Here is a 16,278-nt window from a genome sequence, read left to right on the forward strand (position 1 = left end):
AATGCACTTTAAACACTATAGGAATCAATGTATTATGTAGGGACAAGTCCTGTGGAACTGTACATGAGGTATGTGCTCATCTACATACATATGTAGAGAAACTGTCATTTAAAACCTGCTTCTCTCACCCTCCCACCTGCTGGAACGGGCTTGTATTAAATATTAACAAACTTTGTCCATCAGTTCCCTGGGCCTCTTTTAACAACAGACTTATTACAACAGCTTTTCTCCCTCCCACATTGCTTTTCTCAGCACTGCCAATTCTGAAACCTAAGATTCTCTTTCCTGTAACTCTGTCTGCACTACCTTATCGCTGCTCTTGCTGTGCAGTTGCTCTTTACCTTTCTCACTCTCTCACTGGGACCACTGATGCTGCCTATCTGCCTTTGGCCATTGTAGGCAGCTTTTTCTGCCACAATTGCCCAATGGAAATATAGTAAAGGGGAGGGAGAAGAGAGTGAAACAAAAATACGAAGCCAGAGAGCCCCTGCAGTAGGAGTGGAAGACAGAAGAGCAGGTGGAAGGGGTGACGAGCATGGCCAGTAAGTCCAGAGATTTGCCTCGAGTAACCTTCCAGGCTCCAGAGAAGTCTGGGGAGGAATCATCCCACAAGAGACTGGGCAAGCTAACAGTTAAGTACAACCGCAAAGACCTTCAACGCTGGCTAGACCTGGAGGAATGGATTGATGCCCAGTTGCAGGAGCTGTACCAATACCAGGTAAATAACTGGGCTGGATCAAACTTTCCTTCTTAGGTATAGGGGAGCCTAGACCCTGTGGGCTATAAAATGTTATCTTTAATTTATTGGGGACAAGTTGAGCAACAACCCAGGTTGTGACGACTGGGGACTCTGTTCTCTATCAAACTTCTTCTTATCACATACTAGAGCTCTCTCTCTAAGTGACGCTGCTGTGTTAGCGCTCAGACTATGGGTAATGGCACGTCTGTCAGGGAAGATAATGGGCACTACAGGCAGAGAGGAAAGAAAGGGGAAGTGGGGATTCAGGCATTGTAGGTAAAGATTTTGTTTCCACCTCCCAGGCCTCCAAAGTTCTGTCCACAACATTTTCCATAGCAGCAATGTTACTTGGTGGGAGTGTATGTGAGCACATACCTATATAGATGGTAGTAAGAACAGGAGTACTTGTGGCACCTTAGAGCCTAACAAATTTATTTGAGCATAAGCTTTCATGGGCTACAGCCCACTTCATCGGATGTATGGAGTGGAAAATACAGTAGGAAGATATATATATGTATATATATATATATACACACACACAGAGAAAATGAAACAATGGGTGTTATCATGCACACTATAAGGAGAGTGAACACTAACCCAGGAACTTATCTTTGCAACAAAGCCCATTGCCAACTCTGTCCACATATAAATTCAGGGGATACCATCATAGGACCTAAATCACATCAGCCACACTATCAGAGGCTCATTCACCTGCACATCTACCAATGTGATATATGCCATCATGTGCCAGCAATGCCCCTCTGCCATGTATATTGGCCAAACCAGACAGTCTCTATGTAAAAGAATAAATGGACACAAATCAGATGTCAAGAATTATAACATTCAAAAACCAGTCAGAGAACACTTCAATCTCCCTGGCCACTCAATTACAGACCTAAAAGTCACAATACTACAACAAAAAAACTTCAAAAACAGACTCCAAAGAGAGACTGCTGAATTGGAATTAATCTGCAAATTGGGCACCATTAAATTAGGCTTGAATAAAGACTGGGAGTGGATGGGCCATTACACAAAGTAAAACTATTTCCCCATGCTTATTTTTCCCCCACTACAGTTCCTCACATCATCTTGTCAATTGCTGGAAATGAGCCATTTTCATTACCACTACAAACAGTTCTTTTTCTCTCCTGCTGATAATAGCCCACCTTAACTGATCACTCTCCTTATAGTGTGTATGGTAACACCCATTGTTTCATGTTCTCTGTGTGTGTATATATATCTTCCTACTGTATTTTCCACTGCATGATCCAATGAAGTGGGCTGTAGCCCACGAAAGCTTATGCTCAAATAAATTTGTTAGTCTCTAAAGTGCCACAAGTACTCCTGTTTTTTTGTGGATACAGACTAACACGGCTGCTACTCTGAAACCTGTCATAGATGACAATGTTTATCCTGAACTGTCTTAGAGCCATGGTACTTAATTCTGGCTGTGTCATTTGGGGTTTAAACCAGGATTTTTCATTGCCTTTGTACAAAAGTTTCCAGTACAGATTGAACACTGAAACATTAAACTGATGTCCCTGAGTCCATTCATACTTTGAACTTACGTGGCACGTTTGTTGGTGAATCTCAAAGTACTTTGACAAAATGGGTGAATATGTTTTAGTTTCCCTAAATGGGGCTAATACTAGAGAAGTTACAGGATTTGCCCTGATCCAAAGCCCATTGAAATGACTGGATCAGGCCCCAAGTCACTAGCAGACACAGGAGCAGAACCCAGCTCTCATAAGTCCCCTATCCAGTAGACCACTGTTGCCTTCAACAGAAAGTGTGGATGTGTTTAACCATTTGTACAAAATAAGACACACATCGTCACCCCACACATCTTGATTTAGTTGGGGATTGGTCCTGCTTTGAGCAGGGAGTTGTACTGGATGACCTCCTGAGGTCCCTTCCAACCCTGATATTCTATTCTTCTAAAAAAATTGGTTAACTCTTGAATTTCACAGTCTTCCATTTTTGAGCATCGTTGCATTTTCAGATAGGATTGAAAATGGACATGCCACAATATCCCTGTGGTAATTTCTAGGATCACTGGCTTTTCTATGTGCACTGGAATTTATTAGGTAAACTATTCACTATTTGAAATGAGAAGACAGCTCCTCTTGTATTCACACCATCCACAAAAGACAATTGAAAGAAAAGAGTATATATAGGCACTCTGTTTTGCAGTAAATGTGGCACCTCTAAGAAGGAATGTCTGGTTTCCTGCATTATTATTTCTGTATTTTTATTAAGAATGGTTTTAATCTTCTTGAAGTTAGTAAAACAACTATTAGTTAGACTAGTAAAACGATCACTAGCTAGGCTAGATGATCATAATTGTCCCTTCACCCCTTAATTTCTATGAATTTCCATTTGAAATTCAGTCATTTTATTGTTTATAAAATATTAATGGAAGCTCATCCCATGCCCTGGGTCCCTTATAATATATTAAAATGTACAACAGCACATTCAGTGTAAGTACATTCAAATACACTGCCTAAACCCACCCATCAGTAAAATCTGAGTCACCGTATCCTGAACGGAGCCATTAATGTAATGTTTACGAAAGGTACCAGATCGACGGCCCTGGTGAGCGAAGTCAGTTTATCCATGGAATAGGCACAGCAGCAGTGCCAGCTTCCCTGCCAATTTTCCTGTCCTGGCTTTAGGGGATGGGACTGTCTCTAGAGGTCATTGGTTAGTTCAGTATCCAGACCCTTTCTGTCCTGCACCTCTCTGCTGAGATTGCCAACAAGAATGATGATTCTTTCTGATAATTTTTGTGATATGGAAACTGGACCAGGACCAACAGACATCAAATGGTAACCATTTTTGGTCATGACTCTCTACCAACCAGAGCTGGATCTAACCCAGCAACCTAGAGATAAAAGGCTCTTCAGTCCATTAGCCATCTAGTTCCCCAATACTGACCTTCCTAGCAAGTCTATCCCTAGAACTTACTCTTTTCTGTTTCCATTTGCCAGAGATGTGCTGATTGGTTCCTTCTTGATCATGTGGCTTGAAGAGGTATTGAAGCTGGACACTTTTTGGCTTCATCCTATCATCTAAAATAATAATGAAACACCCCTATGTATGTGGTTTTACTTTCTTTGGCTTTAGTCAAGTCTTTGTTCAATGCTTCTTTGGCATTCAAGACCAGCAGTTCCAGGCTCATGTGACAATCCCATCATGAGAAACATGTAGAGCATGTCTATGCACGTGCCCAGTAGGTACAGCAATGTAGAACTGACAGTGGCACCAAGATGTCACTGTGCTCATGTGACAAGATCAGTGACATTTGATATCATTGGGCTCCTGAGAGCCAACACCTACGGTGGAGAAGGATGAAAGGAACCCACTTCCAGCCTAGAATATATAGACCCTTTCTGTACCTGGTATTTGTGGAACTGGTAAAAGTAGAGTTACAGATGGAACTGACAAGAGTATTTTTATGAAGGAGTTTGATGTAATGGGCAGGGCTGGCTCTAACATTTTTGCCACCCCAAGCAAAAAAAAGAGCACTGCCCCGCACCTAAGAGCGCCACGGCACCGAACCCCCCCTCCCCGAGCGCTGCGTCGGGCTGCCCAAGTCTCCCCCCCGAGCGCCGTGCCGCTGAAGCCAGCCTTCACGGAGCACCGCGCCGCCCAAGCCTCCCCCCCCCCCCCGAGCACCACACCCGGACGAACCAAAAACAAACAAACCTGAGCGCCGCCCCACCCCAAGGTGCTGCCCCAAGCACATGCTTTGTAGGCTGGTGTCTGGAGCCAGCTCTGGTAATGGGGTACTACTGTAAGGAAGCTCGCACCCTGGAGGATTAAGTGGAGGTGACAGGAGACATCGCTGAGAAAGACAGAACAATTGTTGGCTTCTTTAAAGAGTAAGGGTTTTTTACTACTCAGAGGAGCTAGTAACATTTAAAGCACCTGTTTAAAAAAAAATCACAAGTGGCCTACTGGCAGTTCTTGGTGGGACCATGTGCAAGACCAAGGTGTAATTCCCTCTCAACGTTGGGCCCACAGAAGAGCATTTTTAAAGGAGCCATAAAGGCAATACTAAAGTCCCTTTTTCACCTATGATCTCCTGAGAGTTTGCATTATGTAATCAGAGTCTGAAATCATTAACATTGCTGGTGGGTCACCATGTTCAAAGGTACAGATTCAGAGACTTGTTTTCCTTTCATTACTGCAAAGTCTTAGCAGGAAGAAGGTATTTCTGGAAGGTGTTGCCAGCTGAATGGGGCCTGTGCTGCTGGCTCCTCTCTTGCACAGGAAATTCCCTAGAATTTAGACATGCATTTCAGGATCCATAATCTCAGGCTAAGCATCCAAATTTCCATCCCTAGTTCTAACAAATTTTGATACCTGGTCCAAACACGCTTGGAACCAGGGCCGGTGCAAGGATATTTTGCACCCTAGGTGAAACTTCCACCTTGCGCCCTCTGCCCCCACCCCTCCCCCCAGATCATTGCTTATTATAAACTTTCAAAAATGAATACTGCATAATGTGGCATTGTTCATTAGAATTAATACATATTTGGCTTGAAAATTTATTAATTTCATTATCTAGCCTACATATTTAATGAAAATAATTGAATAACCTGACAGGGTGTGGGGCTGGCTGGCTCTGGGCAGGGCAGGGGCTGCAGCAGGGGCTGGATGGAGACAGGTGGTGTGGGGCTGGCTATGGACAGGGCAAGGAGTGCAGCAGGGGCTAGCTGCATGCAGGGCAGGGAGTGAGGGGCTGGCTGTGGGCAGGGCAGGGGGTGTGGGGTGGCTGGAGACAGGAGGTATGGGGCTGGCTGTGGGCAGGGCAAGAGGTGTGGGGCTGGCTGCAGGCAGGGCAGGAGGTGCAGCAGGAGCTGGCTGCGGGCAGGGCAGGGGGTGCGGGGCTGGTTGAGGCAGGGAAGGGGGTGCGGGGCTGGCTGCGGGCAGGGGGTGAGGGGCTGGCTGGATACAGGGGTGTGGGGCTGGCTAGAGACAGGGCACGGGGTGTGAGGCTGGCTGTGGGCAGGGCAAGGGGTGTGGGGCTGACTGGAGGCAGGGCAGGGGATGAGGGGTTGGCTGCAGTCAGGACAGGGGGTTCAGCTGCCATGGATGGAGCTGGAGCACAAAGAGCAGCTGCAGAAGGAAGAGCTGTTGGACAGAAGCTTCTGTGAGGAACCGGCTCTGTCCCATGGAGAGGTACCGCTGTGGGATCTGCATTTTAAATAGCAGTGGGGACGCCCCTGCAGCCCCTTGCCCTCTCAGCCTCCTGGGCACTGGCTCTCTGCGGCTCACTCCCTAGGGGCTCAGCCCTGCTCCTCTTGCCCCCAGTCCCTCATTAGGCCTGTGTGCACGGAAAGCATGCAGCATATCTTTGTACTGTGTTAATGACTCCTGAACTGGTGGGGGCTATGCCTAACTGCTGCCACTATCTCTTTCTTTGCTGGGCAATTAGATGACAATTAACTTGGAATAGCCCAGAGGGGTCAGAGTAGAGAAGGAGGGAGGAGAGACCTTTAGGTTTCAGGCCACGTCTACACTACAACATAAAATCGAAATTATTAAAACCGGTTTTATAAAACTGGTTTTATAAAATCGATTTTACGCGTCCACACTAGGGCACATTAATTCAGTGGTGTGCGTCCATGGTCCTAGGCTACCATCGATTTCCGGAGCGGTGCACTCTGGGTAGCTCAGTAAAAGAATGAGACCAATAACTTCGATTTCCGTCCACACTAACCCTAAATCGATATAGTAATATCGATTTTAGGGTTACTCCTCTCGTTGGGGAGGAGTACAGAAATCGATTTTAAGAGCCCTTAAAATTGATTTAAAGTGCCTTGTAGTGTGGACGAGTACAGCGTTAAATCGATTTAACGCTGTTTAAATCGATTTAACGCTGTAGTGTGGACCAGGCCTCAGTTCTGTGCAAAGCCAGTTAACTTTTCTTTTCAGCTGCCTATAAACAAACCTAGTAGAGAAAAGAGTTTCTTCCCCACATCCCCTCTCCCAAAAAATCGGTTATGATTTTAATGGATCCAGAAGCAAAATAATTCTGTAATCAAAAAGACAAGTTTCCTGCTTTCCCTTCCACAAAGATCTATTTCCAACCCAGGTAACTTATTATTTATTATCTGTAGTAACTTTGTTCTCTCGTTTGAATGATACACTGTAGTGGTGTCGGAGTTCTTTGGAAATCCCTCAGCTCTTTTGCGGTGTTGGGAGTGAATGCTAGACCCTCGGTTAATTACTTTTACCTTACTTCACATGCCTATCTTTTGGTCATTAATTTTTGAAGTTAAATTAGATTTTCAAAACCCAGCTTTAAAATGATGTTCATGCCGACAATTGCAATTTAATTGTCTAAACGGGGAAATCGTTGCCTTGAAATTATGGGATCTAATTTTAAAATTGTATTAAAAATGTGTCATTATAAAGGGGAAATATTTTAAAAGTTTTATCCAGCATCCCCATTACTGTTACCCAGGATTCTGCTTCAAGCAGTAACACAGGAGAGAGGGGGCAATGGACAGATTAGTGTTCAGTGGTACTTCAAAGAAAAAGACATTTACTCTTAAATTATCTCGTTGATGCCTAATTGACGATCTAATAGCATGCATCAAGTATATCAAAACTTCGCTGAATAAGCTTGTTGGCATTTCTAAGGGAGACACTGAATATTCCAAACAGTGATAAGTGGTGCCTGCGGGCGGTTGTGCAGGCATGACTGCAGCAGCTCAGACTCCCTCTCTGTCCCAGCAGCAACGGCTGCTCAACCATTTAAAAAAAAATTTGAGGGCGCTTTTTGGCGCCCTCAAATCTCGGCGCCCTAGGCAACCACCTAGTCTGCCTAAATGGTTGCACCGGCCCTGCTTGGAAGTACCACATCACAGTATTTGCAAGTTTAGAGATTGTTGGCACTGGTACAGCAGTTTCTTGTAAATGTTTTATGAAGGATTTAAAACACAACAACCTACCAGACAAATCCTAGAATCACTTGGGTCTGAAGGAGTCTCTAGTGGGCCATCCCATTCCGCTCCCAGCATCAAGGCAGTACTATCTTTGTTAGCCCTGATAGTTGTCAAAGTTAGACTCAGGACTCACAGTTTGTCAGACCACTCTGTTTTATTAGCACAGCGCTCTGCTAATAACATCCAGATAATGTGAGCACCATGCAAGACACAAACTATCTTTTTATACAGATAAAAGGGCGAGTACTTAACAAGATAACAAAGGAAGCAGAATCTGATAAGTTTACCTGGGCTAGGCACGCCTATCTTATTTCCTTACTAACTATTACCGATCTTCTGTTAATGTTTTGCCGTTAGCACCCTTGTTTATGCCTAATGTTTCTTTTCCTGGAACCTGTATTTCAACATTTCTTATTTCTGCTTAAAGGTACATACAACATTTCGTTAATCCATTCTTATTTTTACAATATAATTCATTTTACTTTCACATAGTCTAGTCTTCAATAGCTCATTCCACAGCCTCATTGGCAACTTGTTCCATTGCTCTGAATGTCCTTAGCATTATTCAGTTTCCTAATATATCTTAGAAGTCTAAGCATCAGGGCTGAAACAACCATGCTCCATAAAATCACCGGTTCAGATTTTAGCAGGATCAAGTCAGACAGTCATTTCTACTATGGGCAAATGGAGTGCTGCAGACTTTGTGTTTAGATCTTTCAAAGGAGAACTTAAAGAGTTCCATGTTGACATGGCCCTTTGGGACCCAACTCCCCTGACCTTTTGGGAAGGCCTAATTATTACTCATTCCATTTTGTAAAACATGGTTTACCCCAGCTGGGGTTCATCCTATTTCAGCTGCATTAGGTCCTTCCATAGGGTCTTCTCACAATAGCATCATGCTCCATGGGCAGGTATTTGGTGTTGTGGTGGGACTGTTTGACACCTCCGGGAGCTAAATCTGGAAGAGCTGAGAGATGTTGCTTGTGGCAAGCCACAGTCCGCGTGCTGGGATGTGGTGCTGCTAGAGATGAGCCTGAATCAGAACCCTTGTTCTAAATACCCTCATATTTCAGGAAGATTCATATATTAATTCAGTCTTTGCCACGTGGGCCTCTCTAACTAGAAATGAATCCTTCCTCCACCTCACTTTCATCCCCCCTGCAGTTCTCCACACAAAGTCCTCTTGAATGCTTATCAGTTGACAGGACAGGTTTATTTACTATGTATTTCTGCTCTAGCTGCAGGAGGAAGCAGATAGAGCAACTCCTGAACCAGAAATTGACATTGAAGATCTTCTAGAGGTCTCCAACGAGGAACAGAAATCAAAACTACAGGTCAGACAGACTGTCCGTTCTTATTTATATTAAATATGGGAGCTAAGACCTTTTTACACTCAAAAATTGACCTATTACTGAAAAAACGAGTCAACAGTAGGTCGCTCTGCATTGGTGTAAATGCTTATGTGGATAATACAAAACTATCAACTCCATTCCAGAAGCCAGGATTAAGGGCTGCTTTATACTCTGCTTTTGCACTGATTTAATCAAACTGGTAGAGAAAATGATTTAGTTCAATCCTAATGTGGTTGCCATAATGCTGATATAAATCACGTATACCCATATAGCCACATCCGCACTAAGGGGTTGCACTGATTGAACTAACTTGTTTGTTTTTTTTCTACCAAGTTAGTTAAATTGGTGCACAAACTGAGTGTAGAGCAGCACTAAGACTCAAGTTTGACTGCACAGAAACTTATCAGTTCATTCCACCAGGTGTCAATCTGTAATAGTTTGGAAAACAATTTTGTTCCTGTAAGGTAGAGAACTCATCACCACAGCACCTCTGGTGTCAGGGTGCAATGCTGCAAGGGTCATTATCTCCTGTGCCATCTGCCACTTGTCAAGTCTTCCACAGCTCAGCCCTCTGGCCCAGTCACATGAAGTTCAGTCCCCTTCCTGGTTAAAAAAACCCACAACCAAATAGTCTTACAACAAGAGAGCATTCAGCCACCTCTTGAGCTATTCCTCAACCTGTCCATTGGGCTGAGTCTCAGGGCCGCCCAGAGGATTCTGGGGGCCTGGGGCCATCGGCGGCAGGCGGCTCTGGTGGACCTCCCGCAGGCGTGCCTGCGGAGGGTCCGCTGGTCCCGCGGCTCCAGTGGAGCATCCGCAGGCACGCCTGTGGGAGGTCCACTGGAGCCGCGGGACCAGCGGACCCTCCGCAGCCATGCCTGCGGGAGGTTCACTGGAGCCGTGGGACAGACAGGGGGCCCCCCGCGCGGCGAAATATCTAGAGCCAGCCCTGTTCTGCGGTGGGGGGCCCTTCCGTTCTGGGACCTGCTGCTGAAGTACCCCGAAGACTCACGGCGGGGGCCCCCCGCCGGCGAATTACCGCCGAAGCGGGATCCGCCGCCGAAGTACAGCCCGCTCTTCCACGGTAATTCGGTGGCGGGGGGCCCCCGCCGCCGGTCTTTGGGGCACTTTGGCGGCGGGTCCCTGAACGGAAGGGCTCCCGGCCGCCGAATTACCGCCGAAGACCAGGTTGCACTTTGGCGGCAGGTCCCGCTTTGGCGGTAGTGCGATGGCGGGGGGTCCTTCCGCCCTGGAGCAGAAGGACTCCCCCGCCAGCGAAGACCAGGAGCGGAAGAAGCTCCGGGGCCCGGCCCCACAAGAGTTTTCTGGGGCCCCCGAGCGAGTGAAGGACCCTGCTTCAGGGCCCCCGAAAAACTCTCGTGGGGGCCCCTGCGGAGCCCGGGGCCTGGGGCAAATTGCCCCGCTTGCCCCCCCCCGAGTGGCCCTGCTGAGTCTTTGGCCCCATCTGGGCTCAATATTCCTTCTGTTTGGCTTGCATACCCCTTCCTCAGCAGCTGGTAGGGGAAGAGAGGCCCTCTCAGTTCTGGGTTCTGGTCCAAGGACCCTGTATTAAGAAGAACAGGAGTACTTGTGGCACCTTAGAGACTAACAAATTTATTTTGAGCATAATAATATGCTTAATTATTAGTCTCTAAGGTGCCACAAGTACTTCTATTCTTTTTGCTGATACAGACTAACACAGCTGCTACTCTGAAACCTGTATTAAGAAGCTAGGTCTAATCCATCAAACATGCTGCAATTTCCCTGGGCAGCTTCCTATCTCCAAGCTACATGTGCTGCTTCTCCACAGCTTGTATTTAACACAGCATCCCTTTGGTTCCGAGGCCTCTCACTTCTCCCTATATCCTCCCAACTCCTTCTTTGCTGATTTATTAGCTTCTCTGCCCCCCTTGGGTTCCGCTAAAGTGTTTTTTACTGACCCTACCAATAGGCCTCCCCTACAGGAGCATGATCTGCTCCTGCAGAGTTCTTCCTCTGCTCCTTCTGGTTTTAACAGGTTTCCCTCACTGCTGCCCTTCCTCAGGGACTCTGGCAATTTCCCCAAGGCTCTTCCTGCTCCTTTTAGGCCTTTGCTCAGGGTTTCCCTCCAAAGTAACTTGTGCTTCCTGTGGGTCCTCCTCCCTGACTTCTTGCCTGTTTAAGACATCTCTCAGGGCTCCTACCCTTGAGAGCCAAAGAATGACCCCTCCTCCTACCTACAGGATAATCCTGCCTTTTCTGCAGTCTCTGCCCTCAACTGAGTGCTTTGACTCTGTGTTGTCTTTTCCTAACCCTTTCACAGTTGGGATCACTAACTAGTCTCAAACTGCCTTGTCACCATCAGGTATGGGATAGCTGGTAGATCACAGGCAGGGCTGATCCTGGCTTATCTTAAAGGGCCAGCCAGCCTCTGAGTCCCATTCACACTCATTGTCAGCAACAAGTCCCTATCCCATTGTACGCAAGGCCAAAGTGTCCTATTTTTACGGCTTATACACTTCTCCCATTTAATATGTGAACTGAAAAATTTCTTATCCACACTAACTGTCCCCAGTGATTTGTTAGGGATGAGTGAGCTACTCAGAAGTAACTCAAACTTTCACACAAAGTTTGAACTAAACCTATTCTGAGATTAGAAAAATGCTGGTTACCTTTTAACGCAGTGGTTCTCATTCTCTCAGAAGGCTCTGTACTTCTGTGTTCCTGGCAGCAGCCAATGCAGAAAGGCCAGAAAAACCCAAACAGAACAGCTGTTCTTGAAGTATTTCTTGCCCAGACAGAAGTCTGAAGTAACTTAAAACACATGAGATTATGAGGCCTGTTCTTATGGGGTTTTGCAGCCCAGTTTTGCAGATACTCAAGACTAGGTTACGCCTCCAAATGCTTATGAGCTGATCCAAAATAACTCCTGAGAGTTTTGCAGTAATAGTTAGCTCTTATAGGGTTTGATACAAAGCCCATGGAAGTTAATGGAAAGAGCCATGCTGACTTCAGTGGGCTTTGGATCAGGGCCACACAGTGTTCTTCAGATGTAGGCCTCAGAATGAAAGTATCATTACTAAAAAACATACTGGCAGCAGACTCTCTACACATCAGACACCGTATACACTGTGATAGCTTCCGGAGCCCTCTGGGGTGACGCGATTGAAATACAGAACTGCTAATGCGATCCAGTACTGTGGAACAGGAACAAAGTACAGAGCTCTACATTGTACATAACAGTGTTTTGGTGACTGTGAGTCCTGGGATCTCCTGTGGCATTCAGTACAGAACAGCGGTGATGAGTATGGATTGAAGTCCCTGAATGGTGTGGCATGATGCAGGTGATGGTGATCTCAGGCTCTGGAACATCATTGGATCATGTAGCACACTAGATATGGCAGTCTTACATACTCTTCCTGTATCTTAAAAAGGAAAAACAAATAGACAAACTCCTAAGGAACTAACATGAGTTTTGCCTTCCAGGAAATTCTTCATGAGTGTTCCAGACCTACAGAGGTGAGTGAAGCATCATCAATGAGCATTTAGTCTCAGTCTCATACTGTGCTGTGGCAGTGTGGCTTGGCTCCATCTGGTTAAATAGCTGGTATGCTCTGCAGATAGTTGAAGCTTGAGTTACCAAGCTTGTTTACTCTCAGGAGGTTTTTTATACTTTATTCCACACGGCTATAAAAACTAATATATAGGAGTGAATGGAGAGCAGTGACCAATGAGGTTAATTTCAGATGTGTGTTTCCTATGGTGTTCTCAGTCTATTTCCTAGTTATGGAGTCAAAGGAAATATCAGAAGCAATAATGATCTCTGAAAGAATAGACCAAGTAGGCAATGTGGTACTGTTAGTACATAATTGTAACTTGCCTCTGTAGTGTATCTCCATTGTATCTTGTCCAGTCCTTGTAAATGGCTGCACAAAGTTTAATGTACAGAAAATAGGGCTGGTGAATGATTCACATGGAAATTAAACTTAACCAAACTAGTCTGCAGAAACCGAGCCAGAATCCTGCTAACTCAGGATTAGCAGGCTGGCAGCCCCACCATCAAGGCTGGCTGTGGGGCTCTAAGGGTCCATCTCCAAATCACAGGCAAGAGCACAAGGCTAATTGTGCCCACATGGATAACCAACAGGAGTTTGTGCAGTTCATGGGCTTAATGAATGTAATCACATGGCTGTTTAGTGGCTGACCTTAGCAAGTAGGACAGCCACCTAACAAGTAACTGAATTAGTGTTTTCCTACCCCAAGAGTCTGTGTTAAAGGTCTTGTTCAATCCTCTCTGCTGACCCCGGTGTCTGTAATCTATGCAGCCTTGTGTCCATTACATTCACATTTCAGGAGTCCATGTACCTAGCGAGCAGATAGAGGAAAGCAGCAGAAACATGGGAAATGGGCTGACTACGTGCTAGCTTCAGATGCCTAACTGCCACTTTAAGCACTACTGGTATTCACAAAACCATCGTTCAACTGCTGCCTAACTCTGTAGGCACATACATTTCTGCTCGTGGGATGCACAAAGCTACCCAACCCAAGCTGCTCATTGCCTAATTCATGCCTAACCCCTGAAGGCTTTGCAAACTAGACCTTCCCCTCCCTATTTTGCCTGTGGGGCTCGATCCTGTAGGCATGCTTGGAGCACGGATAGGCCCCACAAAACACAGCAAGGAGGAAGATATGGTGCTAGTGCCACCTCCCAATAGCCCAGTGGTTAGTACACTCACCCCTAAGCTAGGTGACCACGGTTCAAATCCACCTCTGCAGGATTCAGGGTAGCAATTTGGACCCAAGTTACTTACTTTCCAGGAGAGTTCCCTGTGTGTTAAATGGTCATTGGGCCAGAGTGTGTGAGAATGACTCTATTGGTTGGCTAGGTATCTCAGGGTGCTGGCTTCTGTGAATCCCTTTTTTTAGGCACCTCATTCTCCTCAGACAATGCATGAGGAGCCTGGGCACCTAACTCAGAGTTGTGAATTCCACTAGGCAGCAAGTCACCTAAGACCCCTCTGGTGAATCTAACCTTACGATATAGTTCTGCAAATTCACTGGGAACATGCAGCAGTAGATTAAGCTCAGCTCTGCGAAGTCAGGCCTCCAATACACCAGCCTGATTTAAGCAGGAGCCTTATCAGTCCACTGTGCGCACAGTGGTTTCTGCAGAATGCAAAGACCTTAGAGTGACCTGTTAGACAGGAGAGGAGTTTAGGTTACCTGATCTATTTTGGTCATGTTGGTTGTTATGAAGAGGGTGGAATTTGTGCTACTTACAGTGGCAGCCATGCAGAATGACCAGATGCCTCGGTTTTAAGGGATAGTCCTCGACAGTTTGGGTGAAACCTGAGTTTTCTTTCAGTGTTACTAGAACTGGTCAGGTAACTTCCCTTCCACCTCGTCAGCCCATCCTCACCCCCTCCTAATGTTTGTCCTCAAACACACAAATGTGTTATTCCCTCCCCGCCCCCCCCCCCGACTACTTCCTCACTGAAGCAAGCCAGCTATTATGGGTCACAATGTGGGATGCCCTGTAATCCACTACATAGTAGTATGGCCATTTCAGTGAGGAAGCAGCAAGCATATTATGGCCTAGATGAGAGCAGCAGGACATGGATGGGAGGTTGTGGTGGAAGTAGGGGACTCTGTGCAAAAACGATAGGAGCAGCTGTACCCTGAAGTCATCTAATGGTGGGAACAAACAGGCTCCATGGAGAGGAAGGGGTGGGCTGCCTGGGAAAGAGAGACAAAACGTGTGTGACTGCCCTGAAGAGAGCTGGAAGAGGGGGGAGGCTGCCCCTCCCTCGCTGACAAAAATATCCCCCTCCTCTCCCCTCTCCAAACAAAAGAACAGGATCTGTTCTGCATTCCAACATTTTGGTCACTGGACCGCTGCTAAATATGAAGGGCAGTAAGAGGGAATGCAGCAGGCATGTGACTCTTAGAACTAAGGCTGAGCACAATAAGCATTAAAGCCTTCTTCTGACTGACTCTCATTCCAGGACTTCATTACGGAACTGCTCAGTCGACTGCAAGGTCTCAGGAAAATCCCTCAAAGGAAATGATCCTATCCATCATGAGAGACACCCCCCTTCCATCCCGTATCGCTCACATGGAAGCGGGTGTCTCCCCAGGACAGAGAATCACATCGGAAGATCATTTTACAGTTTTTCTAGGACTTGGTGTTCTGAGAAGCATCTTAGATACTTTTAGCATCACATTCCAGCTTCATGTTCACAGGGAGGGGGCTTGTGTGTATCTTGCTGATATTTAAAGAGCTGTTACGTTAAGGGAGAGGGCAGATCCCCTTCTTTTTCATTCATTTTCTTTTTGAAGGAACCTCTCCTTTGGCTGAGGAAGCGTTGGACACAGCTCCCTTTGCAGCCATTCAGGGCTGCTCCTGCTGCCCGGTGACAGAAGGGAGAAAGAAGGCATTGGCTGTTATCCATCCTTCACCAGGGACAGGGATTTGCTAGTCCACTGCTCCCAGCCCCTGCCTGTGAACAGACCTCCTAGCTCTAGGCCAGCACATAGACAAAGGGTCACTTCTTATATTTTTTTAGTCACAGTTTTTATTAATCATCCCTCCCTGGTGGAAAGCTGGGCAGAAAATACACTCCCTGGAGCTTTTCCTTCCATCCTACTGCATGTCCCACAGCTTGATTAATATTTGTGGGGCACGGGACTTTTTAATGATCTAGCAGCACCTCAAACAAATACGAGGACCTGCAAGGGATTTTTAAAGAACTGCACAACTGCCTGTGTAAGGACATTTTGAAAGACACTCAGTTTGTGTATTAAAATGCATAGAAATCCAGACCTGCTTGTGATGTGAGGGTTTTTGTTCTGCATTCAAAGAGGAAATTCAGAGAGGGAAGAAAAATCTAATTAAAAGCCCATCAATCCAGGGCTGGCTAAGTGTACTCTTCGTGGGGAGTATTGAGGAAGGGAGAGGCTCAGCAACCCAAACGGGATGTAGCAGCTGGAGCCTTGTGCCTCTGTACCACCTCTTCTAGGTGTAGCAGGAGTGAGTCTCATAAACCACATTCAGAGAGACAGTAACGTGGCAAGAGTGGGATGGAAATAAGATAATAAATGAAGGAGGAACACTTAGACTCAGACAACTCCCATATGGTAGAAGAGACTTTTGGTTCCCCCCCACACACACAACTAACGCACATACACTCTCCTAAACAGAGGTGAAGCTAAGTCTCTGTGGGAGAGAAAGGCCCATGTCCCATTATGC

At 46.2% G+C, this 16,278-nt stretch overlaps 1 protein-coding gene across 1 annotated transcript; it reads left to right on the plus strand.

Annotated features, from left to right (window-relative positions):
* The first annotated feature begins 312 nt into the window (after positions 1-312).
* On the plus strand, positions 313-15,849 carry PPP1R14D (protein phosphatase 1 regulatory inhibitor subunit 14D). The gene is made up of 4 exons (XM_050954909.1): positions 313-718; positions 8,937-9,032; positions 12,516-12,548; positions 15,035-15,849. Exons 1-4 carry the CDS (start codon positions 536-538, stop codon positions 15,095-15,097), a joined length of 375 nt encoding a protein of 124 aa, XP_050810866.1. The 5' UTR covers positions 313-535; the 3' UTR covers positions 15,098-15,849.
* The last annotated feature ends 429 nt before the right edge of the window (positions 15,850-16,278 follow it).

This window comes from Gopherus flavomarginatus, chromosome 5 (assembly GCF_025201925.1).
Source record: "Gopherus flavomarginatus isolate rGopFla2 chromosome 5, rGopFla2.mat.asm, whole genome shotgun sequence".
Classification (NCBI taxonomy): Eukaryota; Metazoa; Chordata; order Testudines; family Testudinidae; genus Gopherus; species Gopherus flavomarginatus.

Coding starts and splice junctions, on each gene's coding strand:
- PPP1R14D (XM_050954909.1), top strand. CDS start 536: ATGGCCAGTAAGTCCAGAGATTTGCCTCGAGTAACCTTCCAGGCTCCA. Junction 9,033..12,515: donor AACAGAAATCAAAACTACAG/GTCAGACAGACT, acceptor TTTGCCTTCCAG/GAAATTCTTCATGAGTGTTC. Junction 12,549..15,034: donor AGTGTTCCAGACCTACAGAG/GTGAGTGAAGCA, acceptor CTCTCATTCCAG/GACTTCATTACGGAACTGCT.